We start from the raw sequence: 15301 nt of genomic DNA on the forward strand, positions 1-15301 counted from the left end.
TCTACAGATCAAAAGGATATTTAACTGATAAAGTTTACGCCACAATTTTATTAGTATTTGGACATATTATCACTCTGTAAATGTTTTACCGTCAGCCCCTAAAAGCAATTTTATTCCCATTTTGATCCAGAGGGGGGCAGCAAACATTATATTATGCAGTGTGCACCATCCCCTTATAATTTCCCACTTAGATGAGCCCAGAAGCTTATGCAAACGTGTGTGGATGTCTCCTAGAACCAGACAGCATAACATCATATTAATTCATGCATAACAGATTTTACATTTACATGGAAGAACACAGATAATTTTAAACGAGTGCACCACTAATATTGTGCATCAGAATCACAAATAAACTGATGCATGTATGCCACCTGGAAGCTATATAGAAAGATACGTACTGATATGTATATATGTAAGTATTTATGTATAAATACGAATTACATAATGGGACTATCAACCTCTTTCCAAAGTGAATGCAATTTTGCACAGACTCTATAACCCCGAAAAACTTTCAGATCAAAGTGGGCGGTCCCATACATCTAGTTTCGTGACGTAATTTCCGCTCGCTCAAGTCATTTGCGCTCGTCTCAAGCTTTTGTTCATCTGTTTCCAACCGCACGCGGGAGAACAGGAGCCATTGCGACTCGTGTTCAGCAGCAGCCACAGCCGCTCGTGTGTTCGTGCTTCGTATTGCCTCTTACGGGAAGTGGATATTGAAATAGTTTCACCGTCGGACGTTTGGTGTTCAAATCTTTAACTTACAAACTCAACATGGAGAACGAGAACAAATACCTCCCGCAGCTGCTGGCGGAACGCGACAGCCTGGACGCGTCGTTCACGCACGCCATGAAACTTATATCAGCAGGTAAACGCCGTTGTTTTGTGAAAACGAATGAGGAGATGCGTTAAAATCTAACCAGGGAACTTTTGTAGTGTAGATTAATCGGTTTATTTTATTTAGAGGACGATGGGAAACGACTGAAGTCGTTCGCGGGACGCGTGGCGACCGTTACAAAGTCTCGTTTCAGCGCGCTAGGGGGTTCCTGTACTTAGCCGGAGCCAGGCACGTGCTAACGAAGCCATTTTCTCTGTGTAACGTTAGTTAATGCTTTTTCAGAGGGGCAAACTCTACTTTTGCTGTATGATATCGTTTCTTTGTACCTTTATCCATTGTGTTCGCTCGAAACCCGTGGTGCTGTAGAGTTTTACCCCATCATCCCCCGGGCAGCAGTCCCATTTCCGCTCCAGTACCGCGTTTGAACAGCGTGCTGGATTGGGTTTAACCGCCGTGCGTTCATCGAAGTAGCGGAAACTTTCGAAGAACATTATGTGTTTTATACAACTTTGCCATAGCAAAAATAATATTTTAATGTTATTAAAATAAGGTAATAAGTTAATGCGTTAAAATTGCTTATGAATTTCCTAAAATAAAGATTTACTGCTTATTATTGTTTGTTTGTGAAGAGAAATCTGTATCTAAGAGGTCAACGTGGCGTTTCTTTGAACGAGTCTACATTCACTTATCGCTGTTCGTCTAGACTGAAAGATCTGGAAAGCTTCGGGGGAATTCGTCCAAGTCAGATCGAATGAAATTGAAGACGGGTGAAGGTTTTAAGTTTGAGATTTGTCGTAGTAATAAAAACCATGTTCCGGACCATATGTGCCTTCAGTGTGGGAAGTGTTGCATCTGGAGATTAAATGGGTTTTTTGGTGTAGGAAATGTCTTTTCTTGGCCTCGTTTCACCACATGTCTTATATCATCAGCCTAGTGGGAGTTTAACTGTATCTTGTGGTTTGTATTAGCAGATCGGTTCCTTAAGTTACCTTTGCCGAGGCATGTAAATGTTCGTTGTTTAGGATCAGACTTGCAGTGAAAAGCTTTTTAAAACGAGTATATTGATTGATGGCGTTTCCTGCCAGTGTCTTTGAGGCAAGCACTTTTCTTTGCAACCTGAAGCAAACACTTAAATCTCTGAAGTACATTTGCAGTTGATTGTAAAATGTCTTGGAGATGGCTGCAAAAATATTCTAGGCCTGTAAACCTCAACTTCTAATCCAGCTAGTCGTGTTAAATGAGGGAAATGTACCTACGGTATGTAGGTTAATGTGACGCCCATTTTTAAGGGTTAAACCTTGAGTTTTAACTTGTGTGCAAATGTTTTGTAATGCGTGTAATAGCTGGTTAAGCAATGATTGGTAAAGGATCTTCAAAAATGTGACCCTGAACAACAAACAGTCAATAAGGGTAATTTTTTTTAAATGTGTACATGAAAGCTGATGTGTGGTTTGTTAGGATAAGACAATATTTGGCAGAGATACAACTATTTGAAAATCTGAAATCTGTTAAAGTGGTCCAAATGAAGTCCTTAGCAATGCATATTAATCTAATTAGGTTTTGATATTTATAGTAGGAAATGTACAAAATATCTTCATGGAACATGATCTTGATATTCTAATGATTTTTGGCAATCAAATATCGATTAATTTTGACCCTTACTATGTATTGTTGGCTATTGCTACAAATATACCTGTGCGACTTTAAAACTGGTTTTGTGGTCCAGGGTTGCTCTAATTGCATTTAAATGTTCATATCTGACTCCTGATTTTTTTTTTGTGCCTTTTAGAAATCGAGAAGGTTGAGAAAGGAGAAACTGATAAGGATTCAGAAACCTACTTGGACCTCTTTACCCAGAAAAACATCAAACTGAAGGAAAGGGTTCTCATACCAGTCAAACAGTACCCTAAGGTGAGTGTCACTGTGGTATTCAGGAACACGTTTTCTGTGCCGGTTTACTCGATTACATGTGCGCTTCTTCAGATCCGGTGTTGAATGTGTAACACCTCAATGGAAAGGTCATCTGAGGATTCTTAGGAGGTACAAAAATTCAAAGGAAAGTTGAACTTATTTCAGTGGAAGAATTGCATTGGCTTTGGAAAAAAAAAATATTAAAGGGCAAAATAGTAGATCTAGACTTACCAGGGGCATATTTAGAGAATTTTGCAAACCTTTGATTCTTTTAAACCCGTGGAAGCCCTGTAATCTCTCATGGAGAGGGAGGTTTAAGATATTTTCTAAATTCATGTTTTTGGTGCACATCCCGTGATGGCTTACCTGCCAGAGTCGATCAGACCATTTGATTGAGTCCTCTGTTTGAGCGCATAGCTGCTTTTTCTTTGACATTGCATGTTTAAGTTTGCTTGCCAGATCAGTTGAGACTAGCTGAATTTAATTTCATTTTGCTCCCTCTTTCCAGAATCCAATCCTGAGGGTTTTTTTCTTTGAGTATTATATGGATGTCAAATTGGTATGCACGTTTTGCTTGAATGACTATGCTGCTCAAGTTCAATTTGAAGTGCTGTTTCTCTTTAGAACTGCTTGTTATATTAGGCTTTTGTTGTCCTGAGGATGTGCGTCTTAGATGCTGCAAATTGTTAGATTTTTGACTTATGACTTGACTCGCATGTTAGTTGCACACAAATGTATTCCACAGCACTCTTAGGTTAGGGTTAGGATTTTTTTTTTTATTTGCTTTTTATTCCGAGTGCCACTTCACTTTGGTTTTGTACAAAGTAACAGATGTTTTGTTGTCTCCTGAGTGTGATTTTTCTTCCCATTTTAGCAGAGTGTCCTCATGCGTGTGTTCCCAGACTTCCTAATGTTACCCCTCGCTTTTTTCTGGCCTTTGATCTCTTTGCATTTTATTTAATCTTGTCCTGTTCAGGAAGATCAAAACTATTGAGTTTTTAGTCCTTGAAACCAAGTTCACTCAGGCTAAGTGAGGCACTGTAGATTTCTTCAAACGCTGAGGGTTTAATATTTAATTTTTCTGTTGCTTTGTGCAGTTTAACTTTGTTGGGAAGATCCTTGGACCGCAGGGGAACACCATCAAGAGACTGCAGGAGGAGACTGGCGCTAAGATCTCCGTGCTGGGGAAAGGATCCATGAGGGACAAAACCAAGGTAAAGTGTTATTGAGGTTCTTTTTAAAAGTTTGAATGATTGTTGCAAGAATGAGTAATACCAGGGGCACCTCACTTCAGTTGCTGGTTTTCTAAGATAGCTCTAACGTCTCTAAAGGAATAAAAATGTTTCTAGGCAATTTCAAACGTTGTATGTGAATGAAGGTTAAATGACAAACTTTGTTTTGTAGGAGGAAGGCTTGAGGAAGAGTGGAGAGCCAAAGTATGCACATTTGGGCATGGAGCTCCATGTGTTTATCGAGGTGTTTGCTCCTGTTCCTGAGGCATATGTACGCATGGCTCATGCCATGGAGGAGATCAAAAAGTTCTTGTTCCCTGTAAGTACTTTAAAATCTGCTTCAGATTCAGGAGATCATCTTCATTGCAGTGCTGATATTTTGTTATGTTTAAGCTTTGTTTATAATGCTGTGAATTTATGAATTCCAAATGGGCCATTGTTTAAGTCCAAACTGCCTGCGTTGTTGGATTCTAACTCGACTTGCTATGCCTGTGGCAGCAGATTAATATTTAATCTGATAAATCAGTTGTTTTCAAGCTCACTCCTGTGTCTAAACCTTGTGACTGAAAGGTTTCACTACACAGTGTGTTTCCTTTTAAATGACTTTAACCATTATGCACTGTGCTAGTGGCCTTGTGAGCTGAGCAAGTCTAGATTTCTTCTGTCCAACTGTTTAAGCATCTGATGTTCTTGTGGTATGTAACCTATGTGCTCGTCTCACAGGACATGATGGATGAGATTTGCCAGGAGCAGTTCATGGAGATGAAGTTCCTCAACGGTGGTCAGGAACATGGTGCCAGGGGCCGAGGTGGGCCACCCGTCAGAGGTCGTGGAGGTCTTCCTCCTCCTGGAGTGCCCAGGTACTAACATTTTCTTTTTAATAGATTAATTGTGACTTTCTTAGTTTGAGCTTTTAAAACTGGTATTAATGCGCACTTTTTATCATTGCAGGGGTCGTGGTATGCCCCCACGTGGTGGTCGTGGTGGCCCCCCTCGAGGTGGAGCCACAAGAGGAGCTCCTGCAGGTAGAGGTGGACCATCAGCCCAGCCACCCAGAGGAGCAGCTTCCAACCGTGCACGTCCACCCGCCCCTGCGTCTCAGCGGATGCCCCCTCCACCACCGCACGCTCCGGCCCAAGAGTCATACGAAGAATATGTACGTTCCTTAATTAGATATTACTAATGCACTAGTGTCTTAAGTTTATTCTGCTGTTGATTTAATTGGTGGTTTCTTTGTTTCTTCAGTCTTATGACGAGAACTACACAGAGCCAGGGTATGAATCCTATGACAGCTACTACACCCAACCACAAGCGTAAGTTGATAGTACATGTTATTGTTGTTGGTTTAAGACTTAAGTCCAAGTTTCCTCAAAAGGATCAACTTCGCTTCTAATTACTGTGGTTTATAGAGGCTTTTTGGAAACACCCGTGTCTTAAAAGTACAATGTTCTTGGCTTAGTATGTTATGTTTGGAAGTTCAGACCAGGTTCTCTTGTGTAAGAGTTGTTATTTGAACAGTGTTTGTACTTTTTCTCTTTCAGGGAACCAGAATACTATGACTATGGACATGGCGAGACACAGGAGGGCTATGAAAACTACGGTAAGTTTACTTTTCTCGTCTGACTCGGGTTCATTTCATTTCTCAACACCTTTGCTGTTGCGAATGGTTTCAGATATTTATTATAGTTACTTTAAGGGTGTGGACTCATGTTACAATTGATAAAGCTGGTGTTGTTGAACAGAACAGTTCGTGTTTTTCAAGATGGTTATGAAGTATTACTATTTGAGCGTTCTGACTAATGTTATACTTGTATATTTGGAAGTAAGGCCTGACACAAACTGTCAAAATTTGCCTTGCTCTGAGACTTTGTTACCGTTAAAGAAGTGCATTCTATTTACTATGAGTATGAAAATAGCCATCTTTGGAATGCAGCACATGGTTTGATCTATAGCAGGGATCATCAAATCTGGACCTCGAGATCCATTTTCCTGCAGAGTTTAGCTCTTACCCTAATCAAACACACCTGAGCATGCTAATCAAGGTCTTCAGGATCATTAGAGAATAACAGGTAGGTGAGTGTGATCAGGGTTGGAGCTAAACTCTGCAGCGCATTGGACCTCCAGGGTAAGATTTGGGGAACCCTGATCTATAGCATACATGTTCATATTTATTTTATACTTGTATTACCAGGAATGTATTTTTTTTTTTTTTTTTTTTTTTTTTTTTTTTACTTGTAAATGTGCATTTATAACCATTCTAATACAGACTTGAATTGAGCACTTGCCGTTTTAGATTTGGTCAGTAATGTTTTTAAGGTGAGGCTTAGTGTAGGTAATTTATTTACACTTGCACTGTGTGTTTACTCCCACAGCTCAAGATGACTGGAACGGGACACAGCGCCCTGCTGGCGGTGGAAAAGCTCCCGTTCAGAGACAGACTAAGCCCGGCATTAGGGAACACCCCTATGGACGATACTAAGTCTGATTAGTGGAACGTCACCCAACGCGTCGCCATGACAACTGTCTCCCATGGCAGCTCACGCTTTAAGCTACCCGACAAAAGTAATTGTCCGTTTTTTTTTTTTTTGGTTTTGTGTTTTTTACTCGGGACTTTTTTAAAGAAACTCGACAGATCGGCATTTGAATGCCTCAAGAACCAACATAACCTTTAGGAGGATTAGAGTTTAAACATGGCTGTTTTTTTTGGTTTGGTTTATTTGTTTTTTTGTTTTTTGCCAATATCTCTTCCTCTGCTCATACCTACCCTTGCTTTTTTTGCATTTGTCGATGGTAAACGTTTTGTTCCAATGATTGGAAAAAGTATTTAGCTGAAAGGTAAAGCCTAACAACTGTACAGCCACTTTTTATGTGTCTCAGGACGCCACTTTAATTTGTGTTACCTTAAAAACTCTGCTGAGGTGCAGTTGCAGATTCCCATGTAGGCTACATTTCAAAATTCTGTTTAATACTAGCATATCAAAAAGACCCTAAACGTAATGTCTGTTTTGTAATAAGGAGTATAAATTACTGAAATGCAAAATGTCTTTAATGGTATTTCCAACAGCCATTGGTTATTCCTCATTTGATTTAAATAGTCTTAAAAGCTGTAAATGTAGATTTAGGTCTCAATATTTTTTCCTTGTATCTTTAGAGTTTTGAAATATAGCCCAATTAGACGCTGTTGAGATGGAATGTCCTCAAATCCTTAATTTGTTAAAATAAGATGTTACTCTTCAAAACTGTTCTGTAGAATAACCCATGTTTGGCTACTTATGTTTAAAAGGAAAAAAGATTCAAACAAGCCAGATTATCATGGATGACACCATGCTATATAAACTGCATGCACAAACTGCTTAAAAAGGATTTGGACAACAATCTCCACAAGGGTCATCTCTTTCTTATGTAAAGGGATACTGCAGCTAAAACCGACTCTATTGTACATAATTTAAAAAAGGAAAAAGAAAAAACAACCCACATCCAAACTGTACTTTACTGCCATTTAGTATTTGTATCCTCTCCATAAAATGCAGAATGACATGTGTAAGCTTGCCTAAATAGGTAACTAAATCTGTCCAAAACATGTTTTGCAGCAATGTCAATAAAGCCTAGTTTGTTTTTTATGAAACTTTAACCTGGTTTATTTTTCTTTGTCTTCATAAAATCTGAAATGGCCTTTTAAATAACTCCTAACCTTCGGTTTCAACTTTTCTTCCTCTTCAAAAACAGATTTTAAATTTAAAACAATGCATGTAGTCTGAAGACGTAAACTTCACTAAAGGAGTCTGTTTAAAGTGTTTGATCTGACAATTAAAAGCACACCTTTAATGTTTCTCTCTCTTTTTATACTTAAAAAGGACCCTAGAGGTAAGACCTGTGCTCTTTAAAATAACCTGGATAGCTTCCTAATGTCTATAGAGAGAACTAAAGCATTCGATGCTTGGGTATGTATTAAACTTTTCTTGAATGACATTTTATTTTTGGTCTCACTCAGAATGGGAAATGTATTACAGGCTGAAATAATTTGAATTTAAAAGTTACGTTATGCAGGGGCCACATTTGTCAAGACTGATGCAAAGACAAGTTGGCTGCTTTTAGTAAAGAGGACAGGAGAGGACTGTTAAACTTTTAAGTGCAGCATTGTAAAGGTAACCCTAACCTTAAATTTGTAAGTGAGTAGTGTTACATTTATATATTTAAAACTGTTTGGTAACAGCGTGCAATGATTTAAAAGATTCAATCGTTTAAAAATATAAAAGTAAAGTGGAAAAATTATATATACAAACATACAGTGATAGATTTTGCTTATAATAATATTTCTGTACTAACATTGTAGAGCAGAATTATAATGCAACTCATGCTAAAAGTGCTCAGTGTCAAATCTAGATCCATCTATGTTTGTAATGCTGCTCCTGTTTTTTTTCTTTTGCGATTTAATTGTTTAATGTATTGGAAAACTCAAATGTCCTATCTGAAAAAGTTACCTGGAAAAGCTTGAGTTGCATGACTCAAACTTGGCAGATTGCATGAGCTTCCTCAATACAATAGTTGATCATGGCAATGTTTGGTTGTCCGCTCATAGCGTTCTCTCTTCCCTAGGTTGTGATGCCTAGCAATTCCAGGAAACGGAACGCTTAATCGAGAATGTCAGACTTCTCCACAGGTCAGTTATCTTTTCCACAGAAACTGCAAACGTGCATTAATGCTCGTCCATTAAAAAAAGTTATGGTACTTTTAATTGTTTGTTCACTGTAGTTTAAGTCCATTTTATTTCTGATGAGTCAAAGCTTTCCAAATGTGCGTGTTCTGCAAGAAGCACTAAATGGCACAAAGTTGCACTGCCCTAATGGGCTTGCTTCCGGTTTCCACTACATACTCAGCCCTGTAATTACTGGTAGCTCCGGTGGCTTAATGTGATGAATGGACTTATCATGAAAGATGATTCAGATGTCTCAGAGTTGTGTGTGTGCTCCTCCCTCTTGCTTGCTTTGCTGATTGTCTTGCAATTCTCCTACAGGAAAAGACAAGTGTATGTTCACAGCGTAAGAGCAATCTTGCCTCTGAACACCTGCTGCCTTTAAGGAACCATGGACAGTCTGACCGAACAGCTTCTGAACGGTGTGGGATGGCAGAAATCGATGGTCCTGTCAGCTAAAGTTTCAACCAGCAACCTCTTAATGGGTTAAAGCAGAAAAGTCTAGAGTTCTTGCTGCTGTGTATATTGGCTCTCCAGTTGTAATGCAAGGTCATTTTCTCTGTACTGAACGTTTCCCTTTACTGTTCACCTCATCAAGTGCTTTCTAAGCACACTTTACTTTAAATGTTCATTCTTAAATTGACTACTTCTGCTCATGTTGGCCAAGAAATCATTTTAACAAGCTCGAAAAATTCTGTCCAGGCTCTCCAGACGTCTACCTCAGACAATACTCCAGTGCTTTATTCTGCAAGACAAGCATGTCTTTCCCAGTTCCTCGCTCGGAGGAACGTACATGCTAATTTGGAGCTGTCCGGCCCCTATCTCTTAGCACAGACTTTGTCCTTTAATTGCCATGGTAATTTTCATCGTGCTCTTGAGTAGATATGTTTGAATGGGCTTATGCTGCTGGAGCTCTCTCGCAGTTTGTATGAATCACAAATTAATCTTGCGTCTGTTGAACCAAGCGCAAAAAGCTCCAGGGGTTCGCAGCATAGCGTAACGCTTGATCTAAATCATACTAACGTTTTTACCTTCTGGATAAAGGTCTTTCTTGCCCTAATTGAGAGCTTTTCATAAATTCTGCTTTGTTTTCTAATCCTCGCTGTGTTTGGCACTGTGCATGTGTTGCTGTCAGTAGCTTCCATCTCTTGCTCATTTCCCCCCGCCCTCCAGCACACATAGGACTTGGGCCCGTCATTCTGACCAATTACCGCCGCTGACAGTGTGTCCGTCCCCCCGTGGAGCCGCCACTGGTTGCCGACTCTTTAACAGGACTAATGCCTTATTGCATTAGAGACAAATCAGTCCTCGGCACAGATTTTAATAAGCATCAGCCACCGCTCAAGTGCCATCGAACAATTGGAAATGTGTGCGTGTGGGGAGGTTGACCGATGCATGTGCAGGCTTCACTGTAATGAGAAATTACAAAAGCAGATAATGGAAATATTTAATTCATTTCCCAGGCAGATGCTAGGGGGGTAAAGAAAACTAGTCTCAAGGAGGAAGAACAGTTCAGACCCACTGTGTGTACTGAATGGGTCTTTGTTTACACGGTCATATCTGTTTGTGTCGGACATGCGTGGCCTGCAGCTGCTGGGGAAATGCCTCTAGGGTGATGTGCAAGGCATGAGTGGCGGTATAAAAACCGAGGGATTGTGGCTTGGCAGCTCTTTCCTCTTAACACTCATTGTGCATGCTGAAAACAGGAAGCATGGCTTTGCGAATGCAAATGAAACACTCACACCACTATCTGTCTGTCTTCCTGCATGGCTATTTTGCTAGTTTCACACCTAACCAGTACACACACTCTGGGGAGTCAGGGTTTTGAGTGCATGGGGAGGAGTTGTGACTGTTTCTGGCTCATGTCCTGGAGAACCGTGGCCACCTCCTTCAGTGTGAAATGCTGGTAATAACTAAGCTTCCTAAAGGTCTCTCTCAGTGTGCTGTGGTGAAAATTAATTGAATCCATCCATGTGGAATCTGGCTTGAGTAATCCCTAGCCCTCCAGGACTAAGAGTTGGACACCTCCACCTTGGCTGTTGCTGAGCATGTTTCCATAGCATGTTTTCCAACATCCACAAAAGCAGACGCATCTAACACAATATTGGGAAACCATGGGAATTGCTTGGGATTAATGGTGAAATGCAAGTGCCAAGAGTCTGTATTCTTTTGTTTTCCTAAGGAGATTGAGCCTGTAATTACTGTGCAACTAAACTGGATTTGAACTTATTGAAGTGCCTCCTTTTCAGCATAGCTGTTGGCGTTATCTTGGTAGAAGCAAACTAAAGCCTTTGCGGTCAGAGAAACTGTTTGGTGACTTGGTGGAGCGGACAGAATTTTTCTTTACATTTGAAAGTCATTCAAACTCGTTTGGAAAGGTGGTGCATCCAAGAGCACTCAACCACAGCCTGCGTATTACGTATGACTACAAAGAGAATACTTAACTTCACAGGTGCTTTAACTTGTTTTGTAATGTCAAAAATAAAAAGAAACTGAATTCAGAAAGAGGCTCCTGTGTGTCTCTTTTAAAGCTTATGTCTTCATGTCTCTTGATAGCTTGTTCTCCTCAGGGTTTCAGAATTTGACTACAATGAACTTTCATACAACGATGTTAGACAGTAAAATAAAATTATATAATGTACAGTGCAGTAACTTGTTGAATGCTAAAGAAGCAATGCACTCAATCAACTACTGTCTTTATCAAACGGTACTGTAATTTGACTTAAATGTTTCATTTTAGGTGTTGGTGGCCATTATCTTAGTTTTTAGCCATGAAACTTGTGCTTTAAAAGCAAAGTCTTCAACCCTGTTCATGGAGACCCACTGGCCTGCAAAACTTAGCTTCAACCCTATTTAAACACCTGAAATGGCTATTCAAGGTCTTCAGGATTACTCGACAATCGCAGGCAGGTGTGTTGAAGCAGGTTACAAAAAGACTTTGCAGCAGAGGTGTCCAAACTCAGTCTGGTGTCCTGCAGAGTTTAGCTCCAACTTGCCCAGAAATTTCTAGTATGCCTAGTAAGACCTTGATTGGCTGGTTCAGGTGTGTTTAATTAGGGTTGGAGCTAAACTGTGCAGGACACTGGCCCTCCAGAACTGAGTTTAGTGACCCCTGCTTTGTTTTTGTGTGGGTGTATCCAAACCACCCCATATACAAAGGGGTGTCCAATCATGCTTCTGGATGGCCACTCTCCTGCAAAGTTTAGCTCCAACCCCAACTAAACACACCTGAACCAGCTAGTCAGGCAGGTGTGTTGAGGCAAGCTAGAGCCCTCTGCCCTATACTCATTTAGAATTCCCTAGATCAGGGGTGCCCAAACTTAGTCCTGTAGGGCCGGTGTCCTGCAGAGTTTCGCTCCAACTCCAATTAGACACACCTGAACCAGCTAATCTAGCTTTTACTACACATATTAGAAAGTTTCTGGCAGGTGTGTTGAGGCAAGTTTGAGCTAAACTTTGCAGCACATAGGCCCTCTAGGACTGAGTTTGGGCACCTATGCTCTAGATCAGGGCTGGGCAACTTTGGTCTTGCAAAGTTTAGCTCCAACCCCAATTACACACCTGAACCATCTAATCAAGCACTTACTAAGCATATTAGAAACTTTCTATCAGGTGTGTTGAGGCAAGTTGAAGCTAAACTTTGCAGCACATCGGCCCTCCAGGACTGAGTCTGGGCACCTCTGCCCTACATCAGGGCCAGGCAACTTTGGTCATGTAGTGCCATTGTCCTGCAGAGTTTAACTCCAACCCCAATTACACACCTTAACTATCTAGGTCAGGGATCCTCAAATCTGGCCCACATGTTCCATTTTCCTGCAGAGTTTAGCTCTAACCCTAATCAAACACACCTGAGCATGCTAATCAAGGTCTTCAGGATCATTAGAGAATCACAGGTAGGTGAGTTGGAGCATTGGCCCTCCAGGGTAAGATTTGAGGAACCCTGATCTAGGTCATGGGTGCCCAACCCTATTTCTGGAGATCTACCATACTACAAAGTTGATCTCTAACCCTAATCAAACAAACCTGAACCAGCTAATTAATCTTTTAGGTAACACTTGATGATTACAGACAGCTGTATTGGAGCAGGGCTGGAACTAAAGTCTGCAGGTAGGTAGATCTCCAAGAACAGGGTTGGGCACCCCTGATCTAGGTCTTACTAAGCCAGAGCTCTCCAAACTCAGTCATGGAGGGGCAGTGTCCTGCAGAGTTTAACTCCAACCCTAATTAAACACACCAGAGCCAGCTAATCAGGGTCCTACTAGGCATGCTAGAAACTTCCAGGCAGGTGTGTTGAGGCAAGTTGGAGCTAAACTCAGACTGTGGTCAAGGACCAAGTTTGGACTCCCCAGCCCTCTACCTACATTCAGAATTCCCTAGATTATTCCACTAATAAAGTCCCTTAAATGAAGGAGATTGAGTGAGTCGGCCAATTAAGATTTCTGGTAATACACTAAGAGTTTGTGGGTGTTCTCTATCAGCCAGCCATTGAGTATAAGTTGGTTGTATACTTGTAAATGAGGTGCATTATGGGACTGAATAAGTGCACTCGATAATGTCCACAGTGGTTTTGAGCAAAACTACAAATTACCGTTTCCTTAAATAGTTTACTGTATAAGGTTATGGTGGTGGTTTTGGACAGGTTTAAGACTTCTGATTTCAATAAATGTTTATGGTTAAACTCTAAGCATCTGTTGCAAGTCGATTACTACAGAAAATCAGACTGGCTTATACCTCAGATTGCAAAAACCAGCAGAAATGCGTTTGCAGTGGATGTCCATGAGGCAGCTGTTGTATGGATTCCCCGTAGACTTCCATTGTAAGTGTGTAATAGCTACTTGTCCTGCTGGCTGCTGTGCTGAGCATGTTTTGAAACCAAAGAGGATGTATAAGACGTGCATCATGTGGCCCTCATGAATAATTGAAGACTCCCATTTAGTCTTGAATACTTTTAATGCGCAACAAGGATGTGCTTTCACAAGCCAGGTACTTAGAAAACTATGTTTAGATCAAACATTGATGTAAGTGGGGTCTGTTGAGCGGTTGTGGTGTTTTTAATGGAATGTGTGTTTAATGCGAGTGCGCTCAGGTATCTGGTGCAACAGACAATAATCAATGAGACATGCAGGGCACTACGCAGCATGAAGGGAAGTGGGCGCCGGTCTGCCCTTTGGCGGTGCTCAACAAGCATTAAGTTCTAGAACACGTATCATGTCTTAATGTCTCTTCACACAGTCAAGTTAAGGCTGCTCTGTGCCTGCTCAAAGTTCAGTCTAAAGAGGCAATGCCACATAAAGCCTGGCTAAATTATGCCTGCTTCAACGCCCCTAGTATCAAAGTATACAGTTGTAATTGCTCTGCAAATGCATTCATGCTATCTCTGAGCAGCATTAAAGAGTCAGTGTAAAGACACCAAAATGCAACTTCAGAAGCGCTTCTGCCACATCTCCAGTGTAATTTTGGTGATAAACTCATTGTGTTGGAGAAAAACCTTTGCATTGAGTCTTCATGTATTTATAGCTGAGTAATTGCTTCCATCCTTGTGTTTTCAGAGCATAGTTTGGCAAAGTTAAATGACTAGAAAGGAAACCGTTCTCATTTTGACCTACAACCCACGCCGACAGTACAAATCCGCCCGCTCTCATCCTTCCTCTTCACTGGTCTGCTGCCAATATGTTCATTCTGAGTGAGACTGAAATGGCAGCAAAGCCTCGGGAGCGTTTTCATGTGGAAAGTAGTTGCAGTTGATGCAGTTTATGTTTTTAATCGTGAGTGTTTCCAAGCGAATCCGCCTCCTCAAGCTAACCCCGGAATCACCTTTTAAAGATCGTTTCTTGTTGAGAATGTAGTTTAAACCCAACGGTCTGTCACAGGTCACCGCTGCGGTCCACGTTGACATGTCCACACACGCTGCTTCTCTTCTTTCCTGTTCACATGGAAACCCTGGGCCCTCGCAGCCCAGCTCACGCACTTGACTCCAGACCCCTGTCTGCACTTCCACGGGAGCGAATCCCTCGGAAGCAATTTAGGGCTTGATATAAATCAATTTTTATGTTAAATAATTGCCTTGAAAGGAGGTGTGGGGGTGGGGAAGTGTGCGCTTTACCGAGCCGTAGGCTTCCCACACGTCCCTTGTGCTTTAGTCACAACGCTGACCACCGCAGGCTGTCTCTGCCTTCCTCTCCCTCGCTCTCTACAGGTCTTAGTAATTCACCTCGCTTGCTCATTCTCTCCTGCCAACCTGCAGTTTTTTTCCTCTTCCTCTTTCTGGTCTCATGTTTGACCCTCTGCAGTTGTTGTGTCTTGCCTTTGGCTCAGCTCTAATTTTAGTAGGATTGAAGAAAGTCTAGCAGGGGAAGGGCGAGGGGTCTTTCTGCGAGACTCAGACTTCCAACCTAATTACCCATCCTGTTACCTCAGTATCAGCCTCCCTGCAGCAAACCCAGCCGGCGGACGCAGCGGTGACTCAGTCACCTCTCCATAGATCAGAGCTTTTCACTGAGAGTAAGGGTCTGATCCCAGTGCAATTGCCATTTTGGTATTGGAGTGTCAGCTGAGAACATAATTTGGGGTAAATTGGAGGTATGATGGATATTTTATTGCACACCTATCAAAAATTTAAAGGGAGACTAA

At 41.3% G+C, this 15301-nt stretch overlaps 1 protein-coding gene across 2 annotated transcripts; it reads left to right on the forward strand.

The window, feature by feature from the left end:
* Positions 1–598: 598 nt before the first annotated feature.
* Positions 599–11176, forward strand: khdrbs1b (KH domain containing, RNA binding, signal transduction associated 1b). 2 transcript variants are annotated; one of them, XR_012339972.1, is made up of 11 exons: positions 599–865; positions 2625–2746; positions 3844–3960; positions 4151–4297; positions 4702–4838; positions 4930–5134; positions 5224–5291; positions 5520–5578; positions 6351–6540; positions 8575–8638; positions 8993–11176. XR_012339972.1 is itself a non-coding variant. In XM_073821855.1 (9 exons), exons 1-9 carry the CDS (start codon positions 772–774, stop codon positions 6455–6457), a joined length of 1056 nt encoding a protein of 351 aa, XP_073677956.1. In that variant the 5' UTR covers positions 599–771; the 3' UTR covers positions 6458–7609. The 2 variants fall into 2 exon arrangements, 1 of the variants encoding a protein (XP_073677956.1); XM_073821855.1 differs by lacking the exons at positions 8575–8638; positions 8993–11176 and having other exon boundaries at positions 6351–7609.
* Positions 11177–15301: the final 4125 nt, after the last annotated feature.

This window comes from Garra rufa, chromosome 17 (genome assembly GCF_049309525.1).
Source record: "Garra rufa chromosome 17, GarRuf1.0, whole genome shotgun sequence".
Classification (NCBI taxonomy): Eukaryota; Metazoa; Chordata; class Actinopteri; order Cypriniformes; family Cyprinidae; genus Garra; species Garra rufa.